Source organism: Macaca thibetana, chromosome 16, assembly GCF_024542745.1.
Source record: "Macaca thibetana thibetana isolate TM-01 chromosome 16, ASM2454274v1, whole genome shotgun sequence".
In the NCBI taxonomy this organism is placed as follows: Eukaryota; Metazoa; Chordata; class Mammalia; order Primates; family Cercopithecidae; genus Macaca; species Macaca thibetana.
Window position 1 is genome coordinate 26085205 of NC_065593.1, and position 16985 is coordinate 26102189.

At 53.5% G+C, this 16985-nt stretch overlaps 1 protein-coding gene across 3 annotated transcripts in view; it reads left to right on the top strand.

The window, feature by feature from the left end:
• Nucleotides 1-16383, top strand: part of RAB11FIP4 (RAB11 family interacting protein 4) — a 144382-nt gene extending 127999 nt beyond the window's left edge. For all 3 annotated transcript variants that reach the window (XM_050763800.1, XM_050763802.1, XM_050763803.1), the window contains 12 exons: nt 907-1133; nt 4533-4727; nt 5272-5406; nt 5709-5744; nt 6845-6944; nt 7222-7325; nt 8411-8551; nt 11146-11227; nt 11726-11863; nt 11940-12098; nt 13672-13815; nt 14963-16383. In XM_050763800.1, coding sequence (XP_050619757.1) covers nt 907-1133; nt 4533-4727; nt 5272-5406; nt 5709-5744; nt 6845-6944; nt 7222-7325; nt 8411-8551; nt 11146-11227; nt 11726-11863; nt 11940-12098; nt 13672-13815; nt 14963-15079 — 1578 coding nt within the window. In that variant the 3' untranslated portion in view covers nt 15080-16383. The remainder of the gene's footprint in view (nt 1-906; nt 1134-4532; nt 4728-5271; nt 5407-5708; nt 5745-6844; nt 6945-7221; nt 7326-8410; nt 8552-11145; nt 11228-11725; nt 11864-11939; nt 12099-13671; nt 13816-14962) is intronic.
• The last annotated feature ends 602 nt before the right edge of the window (nt 16384-16985 follow it).

Below are 16985 nucleotides of genomic sequence, written 5' to 3' on the forward strand. Positions count from 1 at the left end.
TGGTTGCAGAATTTTCTGGAGTTTAAATACCATCTAGAGGTTTCCCATTGGTTACTTGGTGTACACCCTATGTAAATGAAGTAGGGGCCCACAGTTTGGTTGCAGGAGGGGACCACCATCTAGAGGTTTCCCATTGGTTACTTGGTGTACACCCTATGTAAATGAAGCAGGGGCCCACAGTTTGATTGGTTGCAGGAGGGGACCAGAGGCCAAAGTGAAGAAGTGAAGTTACAAAGTTACACCCTATGTAAACATCTGATTGGTTGCAGAAAGCAATCAGAAAGCAACCAACCAGAGACTAAAGTGAAGTTACAAAGTTATACTGCTATGCAAATGAAAACTTAGCCTGCGACCAGCCTGATTGGTTGCAGGAGGGGACCAATCAGAGATACTCTCAGTTTTTCATCTGCCAGGCAGATAAAGGTTGGGGGGTGGGGGAGTGAGGGGGCAGTGGGTAGGAGGGGCGGGGATGCAAAGGGAGTAGCTACTTGGGAGCGGAAAACTGAGGTTTTTCTTTTGATTTAGCTCTAGGAAGTCAGCGTGAATCAGCCTTATGTTCCCTGCCTCAGTGGGAGCTCTGATGTGCCATATTTTGCCTCAGTGGGGGCTCTGATGTGCCAACCAGGGTGCCCTGAATGAAGTGGCTGGCCTGACTGTGGCCCTTCTTCATGGATGGCTGTTCCTGGGAGTTCCAGCTCCTCACTAGACACTCATGAGTCAGCCAGTATGAGAGGTCCCTGGGACTAATCACCTGCCAGGTGTTCCCATACTTAGGGTCTCAGGGTCTGGGCCTCTGGCACCCAATCCCTGCTGTTTTGGCCTGGCTGATACCCTTGCAGTCTGAGTGGAACACGGAGCCCTGGGAAGCTGGCCTCACTTACCTTGTCCACGCTCTTTCTTTCCCAGGGCAGCGAAGTCACAGGCCCCACCTTTGCTGATGGCGAGCTCATCCCCAGGGAGCCCGGTTTTTTTCCCGAGGACGAGGAGGAGGCTATGACGCTGGCGCCACCTGAGGGCCCCCAGGAGTTGGACACGGACAGCCCCATGGAGAGCCCTCAGAGCCTGGAGGGGTCTGTCGGGAGTCCTGCCGAGAAGGACGGGGGACTCGGGGGCCTGTTTCTGCCAGAGGACAAGTAAGTTAAAACCGCCTGAAGCTCAGTATTTGACCTCTCAGCCCAGAAATGTGGTTCTTGGAAAGTGTCTCCAGGAAGTAAATGTGAAACATGCTCAAAATTTGTATCAGAGGCATTAGCTGAATAGCAAAAGATTCTAAACATACTAAATGCTTAACAGGAAGGGATAGTTTTGGAATTTTAGGCAGCCGTGCAAAGTCAAGTTTTTAAATTTAATTTTACTTTATTTTCAGTCCTGCAGACAAAGTCAAGTTTTAAATGACTGTTAATGATATGAGATACATGATCTCAATTAGTTTTAAAAAAGTTGTGGCCAGGCATGGTGGCTCACACCTATCACCCCAGGACTTTGGGAGACTGAGGCAGGAGGATCACTTGAGCGCAGGAGTTTAAGGTTACAGTGAGCTATGATCACATCACTGCACTCCAGCCTGGCAACAGAGCAAGACCCTGTCTCAAAAACAAAAACAAAAACAAAAACAAAAGCAACAAAAAAGCAGGTTACAAAGATGTCCATGAGATCAGCTTTGTTAAAAACACAAACATATGCCAGGCAAGTGGCATGTGCCTGTAGTCCCAGATACTTGGGAGGCTAAGGCAGGAGGATCGCTGAAGCCCAGGAGTTCTGGGCTCTAGTGCACTATCCTGATCAGATGTCTGCACTAAGTTCAGCATCAGTATGGTGACTTCCTGGGAGTGGGGCACCACCAGGTTGCCTAAGGAGGGATGAACCGGCCCAGGTCAGAAATAGAGCAGATCAAAACTTGAGTGCTGATCAGTAGTGGGATCACACCAGTGAGTAGTCACTGCACTCCAGCCTGGGCAACTTAGCAAGACCCCATCTCTTAAAACAAAAAAACAAAACATAGATATATGTGTTAGGAAATGCCTAGAAACAATTAATCTGGAAAATTAAGCAGTTATTTATGTATGGTGGGATAATTTTTTTTTTTTTTGGAAACAGACTCTTACTCTGTCATCCAGGCTGGAGTGCAGTGGTATGATCTCAGCTCACTGCAAGCTCCGCCTCCCAGGTTCAAGCGATTATCCTGCTTCAGCCTCCCCAGTAGCTGGGACTACAGGTGCCTGCCACCATGCCTGGCTAATTTTTTGTATTTTTAGTAGAGATGGGGTTTCACCATGTTGGCCAGGATGGTCTCGATCTCCTGACCTTGTGATCCACCTGCCTCGGCCTCCCAAAGTGCTGGGATTACAGGCACGAGCCACTGCGCCTGGCCAATTGATCATTTTAATTACCTCCCATCTATTCTGCTATATTTTCTATATTGAGCATGTATTCCCATAATCAGAAATGTTATTTAAAAACAACATTAAGACTTAAGTGACTTCCCAGTGAAGCAGTTTCATCTTTAACTTTGGTTTTGGCAGGAAGGACTCCCTTCCATCTCAGCCCTCACCAAGTCTCTTGAGGGATACAGTGCTGTGGGGTGGTGGGAAGCTGCCACCATTGTGCCTGAGGAAGCCGAGGGGATTGCAAGTGGCAACCCCTTACCAGAAGGTGATGGTTACAGCTGCTGCAGGGACATGGAAAGGGAAGAGAGGGGTTCCCGTGTTGGTTGAACCACATGAAATTGACAACTTTTAATCATTTCCATCTTCAAAAAAAAAAAGTAATTCATGAGGTTCAACCTAGTACATCTCAATGCAGGATTTCTCAAAGTCAAGTGGTTCTCAGAGTCCCCATGTTCTTGGTGGGGTCCTTTGGGGCTGTGGATGGAGAGAGGGGCCGTGCTGCTTTCTGGGAGCAGCCTTGTAATCCTAGCACTTTGGGAGGCTGAGGCGGGCAGATCACCGGAGGCCAGGAATTTGAGACCAGCCTGGCCAACATGACAAAAACCCCATCTCTACTAAAAATACAAAATGAGCTGTGTGTGGTGGCAGGAGGAGGCTACTCCCAGCTACTCAGGAGGCTGAGGCAGGTGAGTGACTAGAACCTGGAAGGCAGAGGTTGCACCACTGCACTCCAGCCAGGCGACAAAGCGAGATTCTGTCTCCAAAAAAGAAGACAAACTTACAAAAAACAACACAGTGTAACAACTATTTCCATAGCATTTACATTGCATTAGGTATTATAAGTAATCTAGAGATGATTTTGAGTACACAGGAGGATATGCATAGGTTGTATGTGAATACTATGCCATTTCATATCTGGGACTTGAGCATCCTCAGATTTTGGTGTCCACAGGGGGTCCTGGAACAAATCTCTTTTGGATACCAAGGAACGATCATACTCAGTCTTAACAGTATCTAAAATTTTAGATCCATTATATTCATTTTCTATATTACTCTCAATGTTTGGGTTTTTTTTTTTTTCCTCCATAAAGTGAAAGCAAGTTTATTAAGGAAATAAAGGAATAAAAGAATGGCTGCTACATAGGGAGAGCAGCTACTCTGAATTTTTTTTTTCTTTTTTTTTTTTGAGATGAAGCCTCACTCTGTCGCCCAGGCTGGAGTGCAGTGGCGCGATCTCAGCTCACTGCAAGCTCTGCCTCCCGGGTTCACGCCATTCTCCTGCCGCAGCCTCCCAAATAGCTGTGACTACAGGTGCCCGCCACGACGCCCGGCTAATTTTTTTGTATTTTTAGTAGAGGCGGGGTTTTACCATGTTAGCCAGGATGGTCTTGATCTCCTGACCTTGTGATCCACCCGCTTCGGCCTTCCAAAGTGCTGGGATTTCAGGCATGAGCCACCGCGCCCGGCCACTACTCCACGTGTTTTAACCTTTCAACAACTGTTTGATGTTCTGCAATTTACTAATTTACTCCCATTATAATTTAATAATTATAATTTGGTCTAGCTGTAACTAGACAGTTAGGTTGTAAGCAGTGTTTTGCTCCTCTGGGGTAGCATGGGTAGAACTGGTTTGAACTGCAGAGATGATTTCTGTGGTGAGATGTTTCCCTTTAGATAGGGTCCGTGAAATGTACTTACCAGGTCAAGAAGCACAAACTTAATTGGTAGGCTGGGCGCGGTGGCTCACGCCTGTAATCCCAGCACTTGGGAGGCCAAGGCAGGTGGATCACGAGGTCAGGAGATCGAGACCATCCTGGCTAACACAGTGAAACCCCGTCTCTACTAAAAATACAAAAACTTAGCCAGGCGTGGTGGTGGGCGCCTGTAGTCCCAGCTACTTAGGAGGCTGAGACAGGAGAATGGCATGAACCCTGGCGGCGGAGCTTGCAGTGAGTCGAGATTGCGCCACTCCACTCCAGCTTGGGTGACAGAGCAAGACTCCATCTCCAAAAAAACAAACAAACAAACAAACAAACTTAATTGGTAGTGCGAATTAAAGGGAAATGCCTACTCAGTTTCCCTACCGCAGGCTGTGGCTGGGGACCCATGAGTCCTCCTCTGACTTGGGTGCTTTCGGACCCTCAGGTCCCTGGTCCACACTCCATCCATGACGACCTCAGACCTTTCTACACACTCCACCACCTCACTTATCAGCAATGAGGAGCAGTTTGAAGACTACGGGGAGGGTGACGACGTGGACTGTGCCCCCAGCAGCCCTTGCCCCGATGATGAGACCAGGACCAACGTCTACTCGGACCTGGGGTCTTCAGTGTCTTCCAGGTGGCCCCTTGGTCGGGGATGTCATTTGGGGTCAAAAGTTGCAGAACCAATCTGAGCACATCCTAGGGGGTCGGGGCGGGGGTCGAGTCCTGAGCTGGCCCCTTTTCCTTTGTCCTAAGCTACATGAGTTCTGTTCCTGGGGCTTGGGGTTGCTACCTTTGCACCCTGATTAGGGGTCAGAAGTTCCTCCTGAATTAAATGACCTAGGAGGCTGCACACTGGGGGCCATGGGGCTCTGTGTCGTCTTGTGTCCTAGAGCCTCAGTGTTGAAGGGTCCTTCCAAGTGACCCTCTGTGATCCCTTCTCACCCACCTGAGTCACCACTTTCTCAGTTTGCCTTAGCTGTTAAATGGGTATGCATCACTGGCTTCTCTTTGAGCATGTTGGAGAAGGGATGATCTGTTGCTATACTTCCACTCCCTGCCCCTCTCCCTAACAAGGTTCAAAGGTACTGGGGACTCAAGTAAAGTCAGCTCAGCAGGGTGGCATAGGGCACCAGACTGGACAGCAATTAAGGTGGTGATTCCTTTCCCTCGTGAACCAGTGCGGGGCAGACGCCTAGGAAAATGCGGCACGTGTACAACAGCGAATTGCTAGATGTTTACTGCTCTCAATGCTGCAAGAAAATCAACCTGCTCAATGACTTGGAAGCCCGACTGAAAAACCTGAAGGCCAATAGGTGAGACCTGGGCCCAGCCCGGGAGCGGGAGGCCAGGGGGCCAGAGCAGGGCCTGGAGGGAGAAGCTACAGGCATGGCGACCCCTGCTCTCTGGGCAGATGAGAGTTCTCAGAGGAGGGTTGATCCAGGGGCTTTTGCTGCCACAGGAAATCAGGCTGTTTCTTCTCAGGACCAAGCTGACTAGTGAATTCCTTTGAGTGGGAGGGAAGGGCCTTGTCCTGCACTTTTGTGTCTTACAGCTGGGACAGAGTAAGGGAGTGGACTAAGCCCCTCTGTTCAATGACTGTTTCCTCTCTCTCTAGCCCCAACCGAAAGATCTCCAGTACAGCCTTTGGACGGTAAGGCCCGCCTCAGGGGAGGGCAAATTGAGTGCTGTCCCCATGCTGCCCACTGGCCGGGGCTCCCTGCCAGCAGCCCAGACTCAGCTGGTGCCCGCATGTGGCTGAGAGAGCAGAGGGGAATGAGGCCATCCCAGGGCAGTGCAGCCAGGGCAGCGTCCACTTCTGAAAAACAGGGGCCAGCTCCTCCCTGCCCTCTCCCCACCCCTTGTCCCTTCTTCAAATCCTAGGTCACCTCGACTTCAGGCAGGCACGCCAGGGATGCCCTGAGAGAGACAGAGCACCCCACAGCGTTCAGTGCCCTTCCCCCCTCTTGGAGCTGGCAGCCATACTCAATAAAGAGACCCCGGGTTTCCTGCAGGCGGGGATCTGGACATGAGCGTGTGCCATCAGGGCTGGTCACTTTGCTCTGATTAAGTCCTGCAGCAGCTCAGTGTGGCCCCAGGTCCACACTCGGGGCTTTGGGAGCTGGCAGCAAGGGCTCAGGAGCTAGGTGGGTTGGCCTCTTGGCAGAGACCCTGGCTGCTGCCTGTTAGGGAGCTGGAAGGGGATGTCACTGGGGGTGGCAGCTGGATTTTGCCTCAGGCACGGGTTAGCTCACCAGGCCCAGTCCCACCCCAGCTCACTGCTCTGCAAGGCCTGGTGAATTCTCTGCCTTTGCCATCCCCCAGAGTTCCCAGAGATGTAGCAGGAGCCAGCTTGGTGGAGAGGCTCAAGCCTCTGCCAGGGCCATGGAGCTGGGCTACCTCCTCAGGGGCTTCCCCACTGGAAGAGGAGCGGGCTCACGTGCCAGCTCAGGTCACTGGGTAGCTGCAGGTCAGCCTGCTGGCGTGAAGAGGGCTCTGAGGCCGCAGGAGAAGCTGTGCCTCTTTGACTGTGTCTGCCAGGGAACCCCGGGGGTCTGTACAGCCCATTTGCCATCCTCTGGGCTGGATGATCTGCTGGGATTGGCAACACTCTCCGTCTCAGGCTGAGTGAGGGTGGCCTCCTTAAAGGGGCAGATCCCCTGGGGTACTGGATGTTAGCCTAGCCAGTAGCCTGAGTTGGCCCCTGTCTCTGGAAGGCCCCTGCAGCCAGACGCCCTCTCCCCACCCCTGCAGGCAGCTCATGCACAGCAGCAACTTCAGCAGCAGCAACGGCAGCACCGAAGACCTGTTCCGGGACAGCATTGACTCCTGTGACAATGACATCACAGAGAAGGTGGGCCCCGGGTGGCTGGAGAAGGGACTGAATGCGTGCCTGCTCCCAGGGGAGGTGGGGTGTGCTCGGGCTACTGTCTGGGGACTTGGAAGACCCTGTGCCTGCCCAGGAATTGGGGATAGGTGGCCCTGGTGTGTTCCCCGCCCCTCACCCCACACATGACTGTTCTCGGATACATGGTGGTTTGGAGGTCCTGCTCATGAACCTCACGGCATCGAGGTTCTCGGTTCTGTGGCCTCGGGGGTCTTCTCCACCCAACCCCTGCCCCCTGCTGCAGGTAAGCTTCCTGGAAAAGAAGGTGACAGAGCTGGAGAATGACAGCCTGACCAATGGGGACCTGAAGAGCAAGCTGAAGCAAGAGAACACGCAGCTGGTGCACAGGTCAGGGAGGCAGGGCGCTGGGGGCTTGGCTGTGACTCTGGGGAAACAAAGGGGGGTCCTTCTTGCTGAGACCTCCGGGAGGAGGCAGCCTCATGCCTTTGCAGCTCTGAGGGTCTGTGATGCATCAGCCTCTTGTCACGTGGCCCTGCCCACATGTGGTGCCCAGGACAGGACCTTAGGGACAGGGAGACAGGTTGGAGCTCGACCTTGGCTCTAGGCCAGATGGATTCCACCCCTGAGGTCTGCAGCCACAGGGCTGGTCCAAGATGGGAGTGGGGATCCACTGTCTCTCATACAGTGACAGGAGCCTGATGTCCCTGCCTAGGGACAAGCTCTGCAGGGGACAGGCCAGTGTGAGCTGGGCGGTGGGAAGGGTCCAGCACTGCTGCTGCTGGAGGTCCCCTGAGCCTGCCGTTCCTGATGCCGTCTGCAGTGGTGAATGCAGGGTTTAGTTGTCCTCACCGATGGCATGACCCTTGGGGGACATACCCTGGCCAGGGGTTCGGTCCTCTAACTTGTCACAGGGCCCATCTTGGGCCCTTCTGTACACCCCAGAAGGTCAGCCTGGTGGAGGGGCTGTTGCCAGTGAGACGTACCCCAGACCAAAATACCAACCAGGCTGTCACTGGGGTGCTCACGTCTACGTGCCCCTGGCCCTGTCCCAGGTCTGGGGCAGACTTCAGGCCACTGGCCGGGATGTGCCTATTTTGGGAGTCAAGATGCCCAATAAGCTGAATTATTAATCAGAGGGGTGGCCGGGACGGATTAGTACAAAAAGTAGAGGTGAGGCCTGAGTGCTTCCAGCCAGGTGTGGCTGCAGGGACTGGGGGGGGTGGTCCCTCCCTGTGCTGCCCTGAGCGCCCCACCTTCTGACTGCCAGGCCTGTTCCTTCATGGCATGCGTGACCAGCACCCCCTCTAGATATGTGGTGTCCCTGTTCATCTCTCCGAAAGCTACTGGCCCACACACCCTCGGTGGGCATGCCAGTGACTCAGGGTCTTAGGGCCCAGGGTTCCCGGTGCCACAGCCTGGGTTGGGGTGAAATAGTGCAGGCCCCAAGAGCTTGCCCCTTGCGCTGTCCTCAGGGTGCATGAGCTGGAGGAGATGGTGAAGGATCAAGAGACCACAGCCGAGCAGGCGCTGGAGGAGGAGGCGCGGCGCCACCGCGAGGCCTACAGCAAGCTGGAGAGGGAGAAGGCCACCGAGGTGGAGCTGCTCAATGCCAGGTGGGCCCCTCCACTGAGCCCCTCCCTCAGAGGGATCCCCTGCCCTGGGGCAGCCCTGTGGGATAGGCGCTATCCCCATTTTATAGATGGGAAGCTGAGGCTGAGGGGCAGCTTCTTGAGCCTTCCCAGTAGTAACAGTTCCACTTTCATACCACGAGAAACACAGAGGCATATGCTCTTCAGAAAGTTCGCTAAAGAATGTTCCCAGGAGCGTGGCTCACATTTGGTAATGCGAACTACACATATGTCAATGAGTAAAGGGCCTGGGCTGGGTCTAATGTCCAGGCCTAGAGCGCCCCCTGCTGTCAGATTCTCCCCTGACCCCTGAGGGACTGAGCCAGAGCCCCAGGGCCAAGGTAAATGGAAAACCCGGCTCCTGTTCCTTGCGTGTACCTGTGGCTTCACCATTGGAATGTGAGGCAGGCAGGACGAGGAGCAGCCTGGGGCCAGGGATCTGGGTTGGTCTCCCGTTAGCTCCATGGCCTTGGACGTATTGGGTCACCTCCCTGTGTGCCCCACAGAGCGGCTGTGTGGGTGGGTGAGCTGATGTCAGTCCAGACCCTTCCCATAGGTGAGGGCTACGATGATGCCTCTGTGATGAAGCCCCTTTGCGGCCCTTGTCCGAGGCCGAGGAGGCCGCCTGGGCTTCTGGCAGAGAGGACAACTGCCCCGGCACTCCTCAGGCCCCCCGAGGCCCCAGTCTCCATGCTGAGGCTTCCCAGAGTTGCCGAGCCCCACGTGGTGGCTGGTGGGCTGCTGAGCAAATGACTGGGAGTTGGGCTCTCAGGCAGGTACCTCCCTGCCCCTGTGCCGTTTGGTGAGGAGACTTCCCAACTCCCCGGTATCTGAGACCTGTTTTGCTAAGTTACCCACCAGGGGTTCATTTTACATTTTGACTCTGTTCTAGAAGCTGCTGTTTTGCATCTGTTTCTGGAGGCTGGTGCTTGGTTAAGGGTGACTGCTCTCACTCAGCCCGCCTCTGGCAGCTGACCCAAGAGAGGTGGCTGGGACATGGGAGGTGGTAAAAGACAGTGTGAACCTGGGCCACAGGACAAAGCACAGAAAGCCAGCCCTTGGGAACTATCTCCTAACATGTGCCCCTCGCACAGCTCCAGGGGCGCTATTCATGTAAAATATCCGAGTGGTGTTCCCAGAGTCCTGCCCTATGCTTGCTTCCCTACCACTTCCACCAGCTCGGGGCCGCTTGCGGGTGGTGGGGCTGCATTCCTCTCTGGAGCCCAGAGGGCAGTGGAGGCCCAGAAGCCATCCTTCCAGGAAAGAGGATGTGATGGGGAGGTGGTAGGTTGAGAACAAGACGGTCTGCAGGAATCGGTGCCAGAAGTGACCCTGCTCGGTTCTGGTGCCACCGACGACCCAACTCACCTGCACCTGTTCTCGGACCATTTAAAAGCGACCTGAGACTGGGCACAGTGGCTCATGCCTGTAATCCCAACACTTTGGGAGGCCGAGGCAGGTGGATCATGAGGTCAGGAGATTGAGACCATCCTGGCCAACATGGTGAAACCCTATTTCTACTAAAAATACAAAAATTAGCCAGGCATGGTGGTGCGTGCCTATAGTCCCAGCTGCTCAGGAGGCTAAGGCAGGAGAATCGCTTGAACCTGGGAGGCAGAGGTTGCCGTGAGCTGAGATCATGCCACTGAGACTCCGTCTCAAAACAAACAAACAAACAAACAAAAACAGACCTGAACACCCAGGCTCTGTCTTCTTGTGGAATCCCTTTAGGATTCCCTTTGTGGAATTCCTGTGTGAATGCTAACACAGAGGATTATTACTGTCAGAGCCCATACCTGTGGTCATCAGAGGCAGGTGCAGTGAGCGCTCAGAGAAGAGCCCTGGATGAGATGGTGTTGGCAGGGAATGAAAAGCCAATATGATCACTGCCTTCCAGTTACAGAGTCTAACAGGAGGGCCCAGTCGCAGAAGCCACAAGAGGACTGTTTCTCCATCTAGCAGAAAAACATCCCCATGTTGTTTGAGGATCTGAAGGATGCATACAAACAGAATCTGCGTTCCTACTCTAATGAATGTTTCCACTTATTGGAAAAATAAAGGCCACGTGTGGTGGCTCACTCTTGTAATCCCAACACTTTGGGAGGCCAAGGCGGGCAGATCATGTGAGGCCAGGAGTTTGAGACCAGCCTGGCCAACATGGCAAAACCCATCTCTACTAAAAATACAAAAATTAGCTAGGCATGGTGGTGCACGCTTGTAATCCCAGCTATTCAGGAGGCTGAGGCACAAGAATTGCTTGAGCCAGGAAGGCAGAGGTTGCTGTGAGCTGAGATTGTGCCACCTCACTCCAGCCTGGGCGACACAGCAGGACTCTGTCTCAAAAAAAAAAAAAGAAAAAAAAATAAGAACAATAATAATTTAGTATCCTTACTATTTTGCTTTGGCTGATAGGAAGCTCACGGCTAAATTGTCTTTGACATAATAAGCATATTCTTTCTCTCAGTTGGTTTCTGGTATCTTCCCTCTTGGAGGAAGCAGAGAATCACTGCAGACTGGCAGGCCCTTATCAGATAGTCTCCATTCCAGGTTTCTGAGATTTGTCTTTCTCCTTTCCCCAGGGTGCAGCAGTTAGAGGAAGAAAATACAGAGCTTAGAACAACAGTGACTCGGCTCAAGTCTCAAACAGAGAAACTGGACGAGGTGAGTAGCAGATCCAGGCTTGGGGCCAAACTCCCAGAGGGGGAGGGCTGGCCATCGGGGGCCTTTAGTTTATTGCTCCTGAAATTCTAAACAAATGCCCTACCCCCTAAGAAATGCAAAAAAAGTGAATAACAACTTGTGTTTCTGTATTTCTGATTTTCCAAGTTTTTTACAGTGAATGTATTTATTACTTTATACAATGGAGAAGAATTACAGTTTTAGAAAGAGGTTAGCTTCTATTTGGGCTAATACCTTCAATTCAGGTTGCATCTAGCATTGTTGAAGGACTTCAGAGGCCTGAGGTTTTTAGTTGTGTTTCTAGAATCATTGGGGCTCTGGCCGTTTCTGTAAGCCAAGACTCAGGGCTCCGTCTGAGGGAGCTGGTTTCACTGTGCATCTGCCTTGTGAAGATGTCTGACCAGACCCCAGGGATACCCCTGGACATAGTGAGCCCCTCTCTGGAAACTCTCCTTCCCCGACCGGGTCTCCCTGCTCCAGGAGCGGCAGCGCATGTCTGACCGTCTGGAGGACACCAGCCTGCGGCTCAAAGATGAGATGGACCTGTACAAGCGCATGATGGACAAGCTGCGGCAGAACCGCCTCGAGTTCCAGAAGGAGCGGGAGGCGACGCAGGAGGTGGGTCCCAGGCCAGCAGGCACCAGGGCTCCTTCCAGCGTCCCTGCTCCTGCCAACCTGCCTCTCTCCCTCGCAGCTCATCGAGGACTTGCGGAAGGAGCTGGAGCACCTGCAGATGTACAAGCTGGACTGCGAGCGGCCAGGAAGGGGCCGCAGTGCCTCCTCTGGCCTAGGCGAGTTCAATGCCAGGGCCCGCGAGGTGGAGCTCGAGCACGAGGTCAAGCGGCTCAAGCAGGTGGTTCTAGCAGTCTCTGTGTCCAGTGGGGCGGGGTGGCTGGGGCCACCGCCTGGGTTTCCTATGCAGGATCTGTGACAGGGGAGCCCAGAGCTGTAGCAGCACTGCCTGTCTGCTTCTCAGCAACCTGTTTGTCAGGGCTGGCTGTCCCATTTCACAGTCAGGAAAATCGATCTGCAGATCTCCCCCTTATATCCATATAAAGAAATAGACACTGCTGTCTGCCTTGGTGCTCAGGGTGGAGGATGAGACTATACCCAGCTGCAGTACAGTGCCCGCTGGCATTGGGTTCTCTCAGAAGTAGACCCTGAGGTCAAGGTTCCTTTTTTTTTTTTTTTTTTTTTTAAAGAGACAGGGTCTTCCTGATACCCAGGCTGGAGTGTTTTGGCACAGTCATCGCTCACTGCAGCCTTGAATTCCTGGGCTCAGGTGATATTCCTGCCTCAGTCTCCCACATAGCTAGGACTACAGGCACCCACCACCATGCCCAGCTAGTGTTGTTTTTGTTTTTTGAGGCAGGGTCTCACTGTGTTGCCCAGGCTGGAGGGCAGTAGTGTGATCACAGCTCACTGCGGCCTCAAATTCCTGGGCTCAAGCAGTTCTCCTGCCTCAGCCTCTCGAGCAGTTAGGACTACAGGAGAGCGCCACCACACCTGGCTAATTTATTTATTTATGTATTTGTAGAGATGGGGTCTCCCTATATTGCCCAGGCTTGAACTCCTGGGCTCAAGGGATCCTCCCGCCCTTAGCCTTTGAAAGTGTTGGGATTACAGGAATGAGCCACCTGTGCCTAGCCAGAAGATTGCAGTTCAAGGAGCACTGCCTTAGCTAAAGACCATTGGGTGGGGGAGTGGATCAGGAGGAGGCAGTGGCCAGGTGGTGCTGGTTGAAGTGTCAGCTCTGCCTGACCCTGCAGGTGGAAGAGCCTGCAGCATAAATTATCCTTCTGAGTTTGTTCCACTGGGGACAAAGGGACTGGTGGCTGTGCTCTCACAGAAGTCCTAAAACCCCAGCCCTTCTCCTAGTCTAGGGGTGGGGCGCCCAGGGTCCCAGGTGTGAGCATTAGGGCTCTTTAGGCAAAAGCTGGCACGTGAGACTGGTACATGGTATCTGGGTGGGTCTGCCTGGGACAACTCCAGCCAAGCAGGGTTCAGAGCATGGCTGCCGGGGAGCCAAGGAAATGAGCTGGCCGGCCTGCCCAGAGAGCCCAGAGCATCACTTCCTTCGGCAAGGGCCAGTGTTGGAGGCCGGGCTGCTGGGTGGGTGGTGTCCCTACGCAGGGCCCAGGGAGGAAGGGATGGCCAGGAGCCTTGGCTGCTCTGAGCAGGGCTATAACTCCTCCACAAACCCTGTGCACTCCCAGGACGCCGGGCCCCTGGACCAGGACCCAGCCCTCTTACCCCCTAGCACCTGGCAAAGGCTGCAATATCTATGGCCCCTTGAACTGGCCGTGATGCATACCTGTGGGAATGGCGCTGGCGGCGGGTCGGGGATGGTGGATGTGGAGAAGTGGGTTCCAGTGGGCTGTGGATGCTTCTTGGGGTTGACGTCACTTTTGTCCTTCTCTCTGTAGGAGAATTATAAGCTGCGGGATCAGAATGATGACTTGAATGGGCAGATCTTGAGCCTCAGCCTCTACGAAGCAAAAAACCTCTTTGCTGCCCAGACTAAAGCCCAGTCTCTGGCTGCGGAGATAGACACTGCCTCGCGTGATGAGGTAACCACATCACTGGCTCTTGCTTTGGGGCCTGGCCGCTCCTCTGTAATTCCTTCTCCCAGCCCCCGCCTGCCCAGAGTGAGAAAACCAGGCCAGGGCTTGGCAGAGAGTCCCATCTACAACTATCCCACATGACAGAGGGCAAAGCCGTGAGCAGGGGAGGGGGCTGCTGGAGAAGTCAAGTCAGCTCTGAGTTCTGCCTGTGCTGGAAGGAGTGCAGGTTTGGTTCAGAGTGCCGTGGGAGTCTTAGGTCTGCCAGAAAAGTGCCAACATAGCCAGCTGAGTGGATCAAGCCATGACTCTGGGTTAGGCTATCACTCCCACTCTTCCCAACCCAGAGGGAGAGGACATTAGCATTTCTCCAGCACCTGCTGCTTCTGTGATGTGTTTTCACTGAACCTCCTGATGACTCTGAAGCTTTAGGAACAGCTCCACATTCCAAGCTGGGAAGGTGGAACCCAGGACCACCCAGCTAGGGAGGGAGAGGGACCCAGCTCTCTCCAGAGCCAAAGCCTACCCTTCCTGCCACACCAGAGTGTGCTTATGAAAGGCCGGGCCTCCAGAATGCCCTGGCTGCATTTGAACAGGAATTGTAAGACACTGTCACTGAGCCTTACCCTCTGTCTGGGACACGGGGTGATGAACTGACCTTTGTCCTCAAGGAGCTCCCAGGTGAGCTGGGCCCCAGCCCCAGGGCAGAGGCAGCATGTCAGCAGTGTCCGAAAGAACACTGTCCTGGAGAAGAGCAGTGTGGGGCTGGGGGTGGGGAGAGGTGTCCAGGCAGGAGACAGCTCCCCTTTGGAGTCTTAGGGGCCCTGGGACTTTGTCAGTCTTGATTTTAAATGACTGGCCCATGTTCTTTACTTTTACGAAAGATTACCCACACCTGGGCCCCCTCTACAAACTGATCACATTGGAATCTCTGGGGGTGGGGCCTGGGCACCTGCATAGGTAATACTAGGGGCTGAGCCACTTCGACTCTCGTCCTGGCATCCAAATGCTGAGGCTGCCCTGGGGCCCGCCTTGCCCAGGGTCTCCTGATGCCCTGTGTCGTTAGGCACTGGCCTGCGACAAGCCTGGGAATCTGGACTCTGCCTGCACCCCATCCCAGGCCCAGCCACTGACCTATCTTTCCCATTTCCTTCAGCTAATGGAAGCCCTCAAGGAGCAGGAGGAGATCAACTTCCGGCTGAGGCAGTACATGGACAAGATTATCCTCGCCATCCTGGACCACAACCCTTCCATCCTCGAGATAAAACACTAAGGCACGGGGCTGGCTGCAGAGCAGCCTTAGGACCCTGGAACCAAGGGGCAGACCCTGCCCAAGGATGCAGGCCTAAGCCGGGCCTCACACTCACTGTAAATGTCTCTCTGGCCACCATGCATTACGTGTACCTGTGTATATATGTGGGGAGGCTGTGCACACGAGCGAGGGGTGAGTGGCCATGGCTATGGGCAGCATCCACACGGTTAGCCGTGCATGCACTTTGTGGCCCCTTTGCAAGGGGCGGAGGGTACTGGAAGTGGGAGGGGGCAAGGTCTGCTATCAGGAGTTACTGTAAAAGCAAGAACTGGAAGCTTGTGTTTCTGGTACTGGGTAAAATGATTCTACCTCTGGGGATAATGATCCACATTCGCTCTAGTACGATGGGCTTTCACCCCACTCCTAGTCCCCTGGGCGTGGGAGCAAAATTGTGATCTTTCCTAGGAGTTCGAATGCCCCATATTTGTGTCCTCGCCAGCTCTTTGGCCACCTTTCAAGCCCCGGTGTTCAAGCTCAGAGAGGATGAAGGGGCATCTGGAGGGTCCACGAGATGGGGCCCTCACCGAAGGCCTTGGCCGCCGGCCGGCAGCCCTCTGTGATGTGTGTGCAGAGTGAACAGAGGACTCAGGTTTCAGAGGAGCTAGTGCAGGGCACCCTCATCCTGTAGAGTTCATGCACTCCCCATCCGTGCTACCTACCTCCCCGTTTCTGTTTCGGTTTTAAGACAATGAAGCAGCATTCACTGGGTGTAACATGAAGGGATAAAAACGAAGGAGAAAGAGAGTTTGGGATGGGATGTCTAAGGCAGGAGTTGACATCTGGCAACCAAAGAAATGAGTTTTGGGGAGGAACACAACTCCCATCCCAGTTTCCTTCCCATGGCTGCATGTTAAGATGGATGCATGGAGAGACCATCTGCCTGGCTTCCTGTCTTCATTCTCCACACAGCCTGGTGATGGCAGGCCTGGGTTTGGATTTCAGAATCTGAGCTCCGGGCTCCACTCATGTGGCAGCAAGACCGCTTCGTTCCAGCATTTAGAAACACACCTGTATTTGGTTCTCAGTCATGGGAGCCCTCGCTGCACTGGTGGGAGGTGGTTGGGAAAGTTGCAGGAAAACCTTAGTCTTCCATCCTTCCGATCCATGGTGGAAATTCACGCCATGGATTTTTAATGGATCTTTTGTTCTAGGCAGCTGGGAATAGACATGGTACTTACCTTAGAGTTTTCCGATTTATCTCAATTTTATATGGCTTGTGATTCATTTTCTTAATCCAAATATATATAAACGTGTGTGGTCTTATTTTCCCCCCTGCAGTTTCTTGTTTTCTTCAGCACATCTTATAGTATGAGAAGGAAGGTTTGGGCATGTTGGGAAGGACAGTGGAAGGGGAGACACAGAAAGAAAGGGCAGTGACGGTGAGGAGAGGGGATCTGGGGACTTGGGTGTGAACCCTGCATACAAAGACAGGGCTGTGGCCAGGACCAACCTTCATTTCCATTCTAATCAGCCTTTGCATTTGTTGGATCTTGTGGCTTCTTTTGAATCCTATGTTGGGGATTAGTTTCATGCTGCAAATAATGGGGTTGCATTGGTCTGATCCAAGACTTTGGAGCCACCCACACCGGGAAGACTAGGCTAGGCAGTCGGTCTTCTGGAGTTTCTCAGCCCCTTAGGATGCGGGTCTCCTTGGGCTCCCCCAAGGGTCTGCAAAGAGGCAGTGGAAGAAGGCATGAGGAGAGGGTCTCTTGAGAATTTGCCAATAGGAAGCAATGGCCATGGCTGAAAGGAACAAGACAGATCCTGACATAGCTTTGGCCTGGGTGTTAGGTCGAAGGAGTACTGGTGCGTGGGGGCCTTGCCCCAGGGTTGAGTATTTTCTATGTAAAATGTTATCTACTCTTTG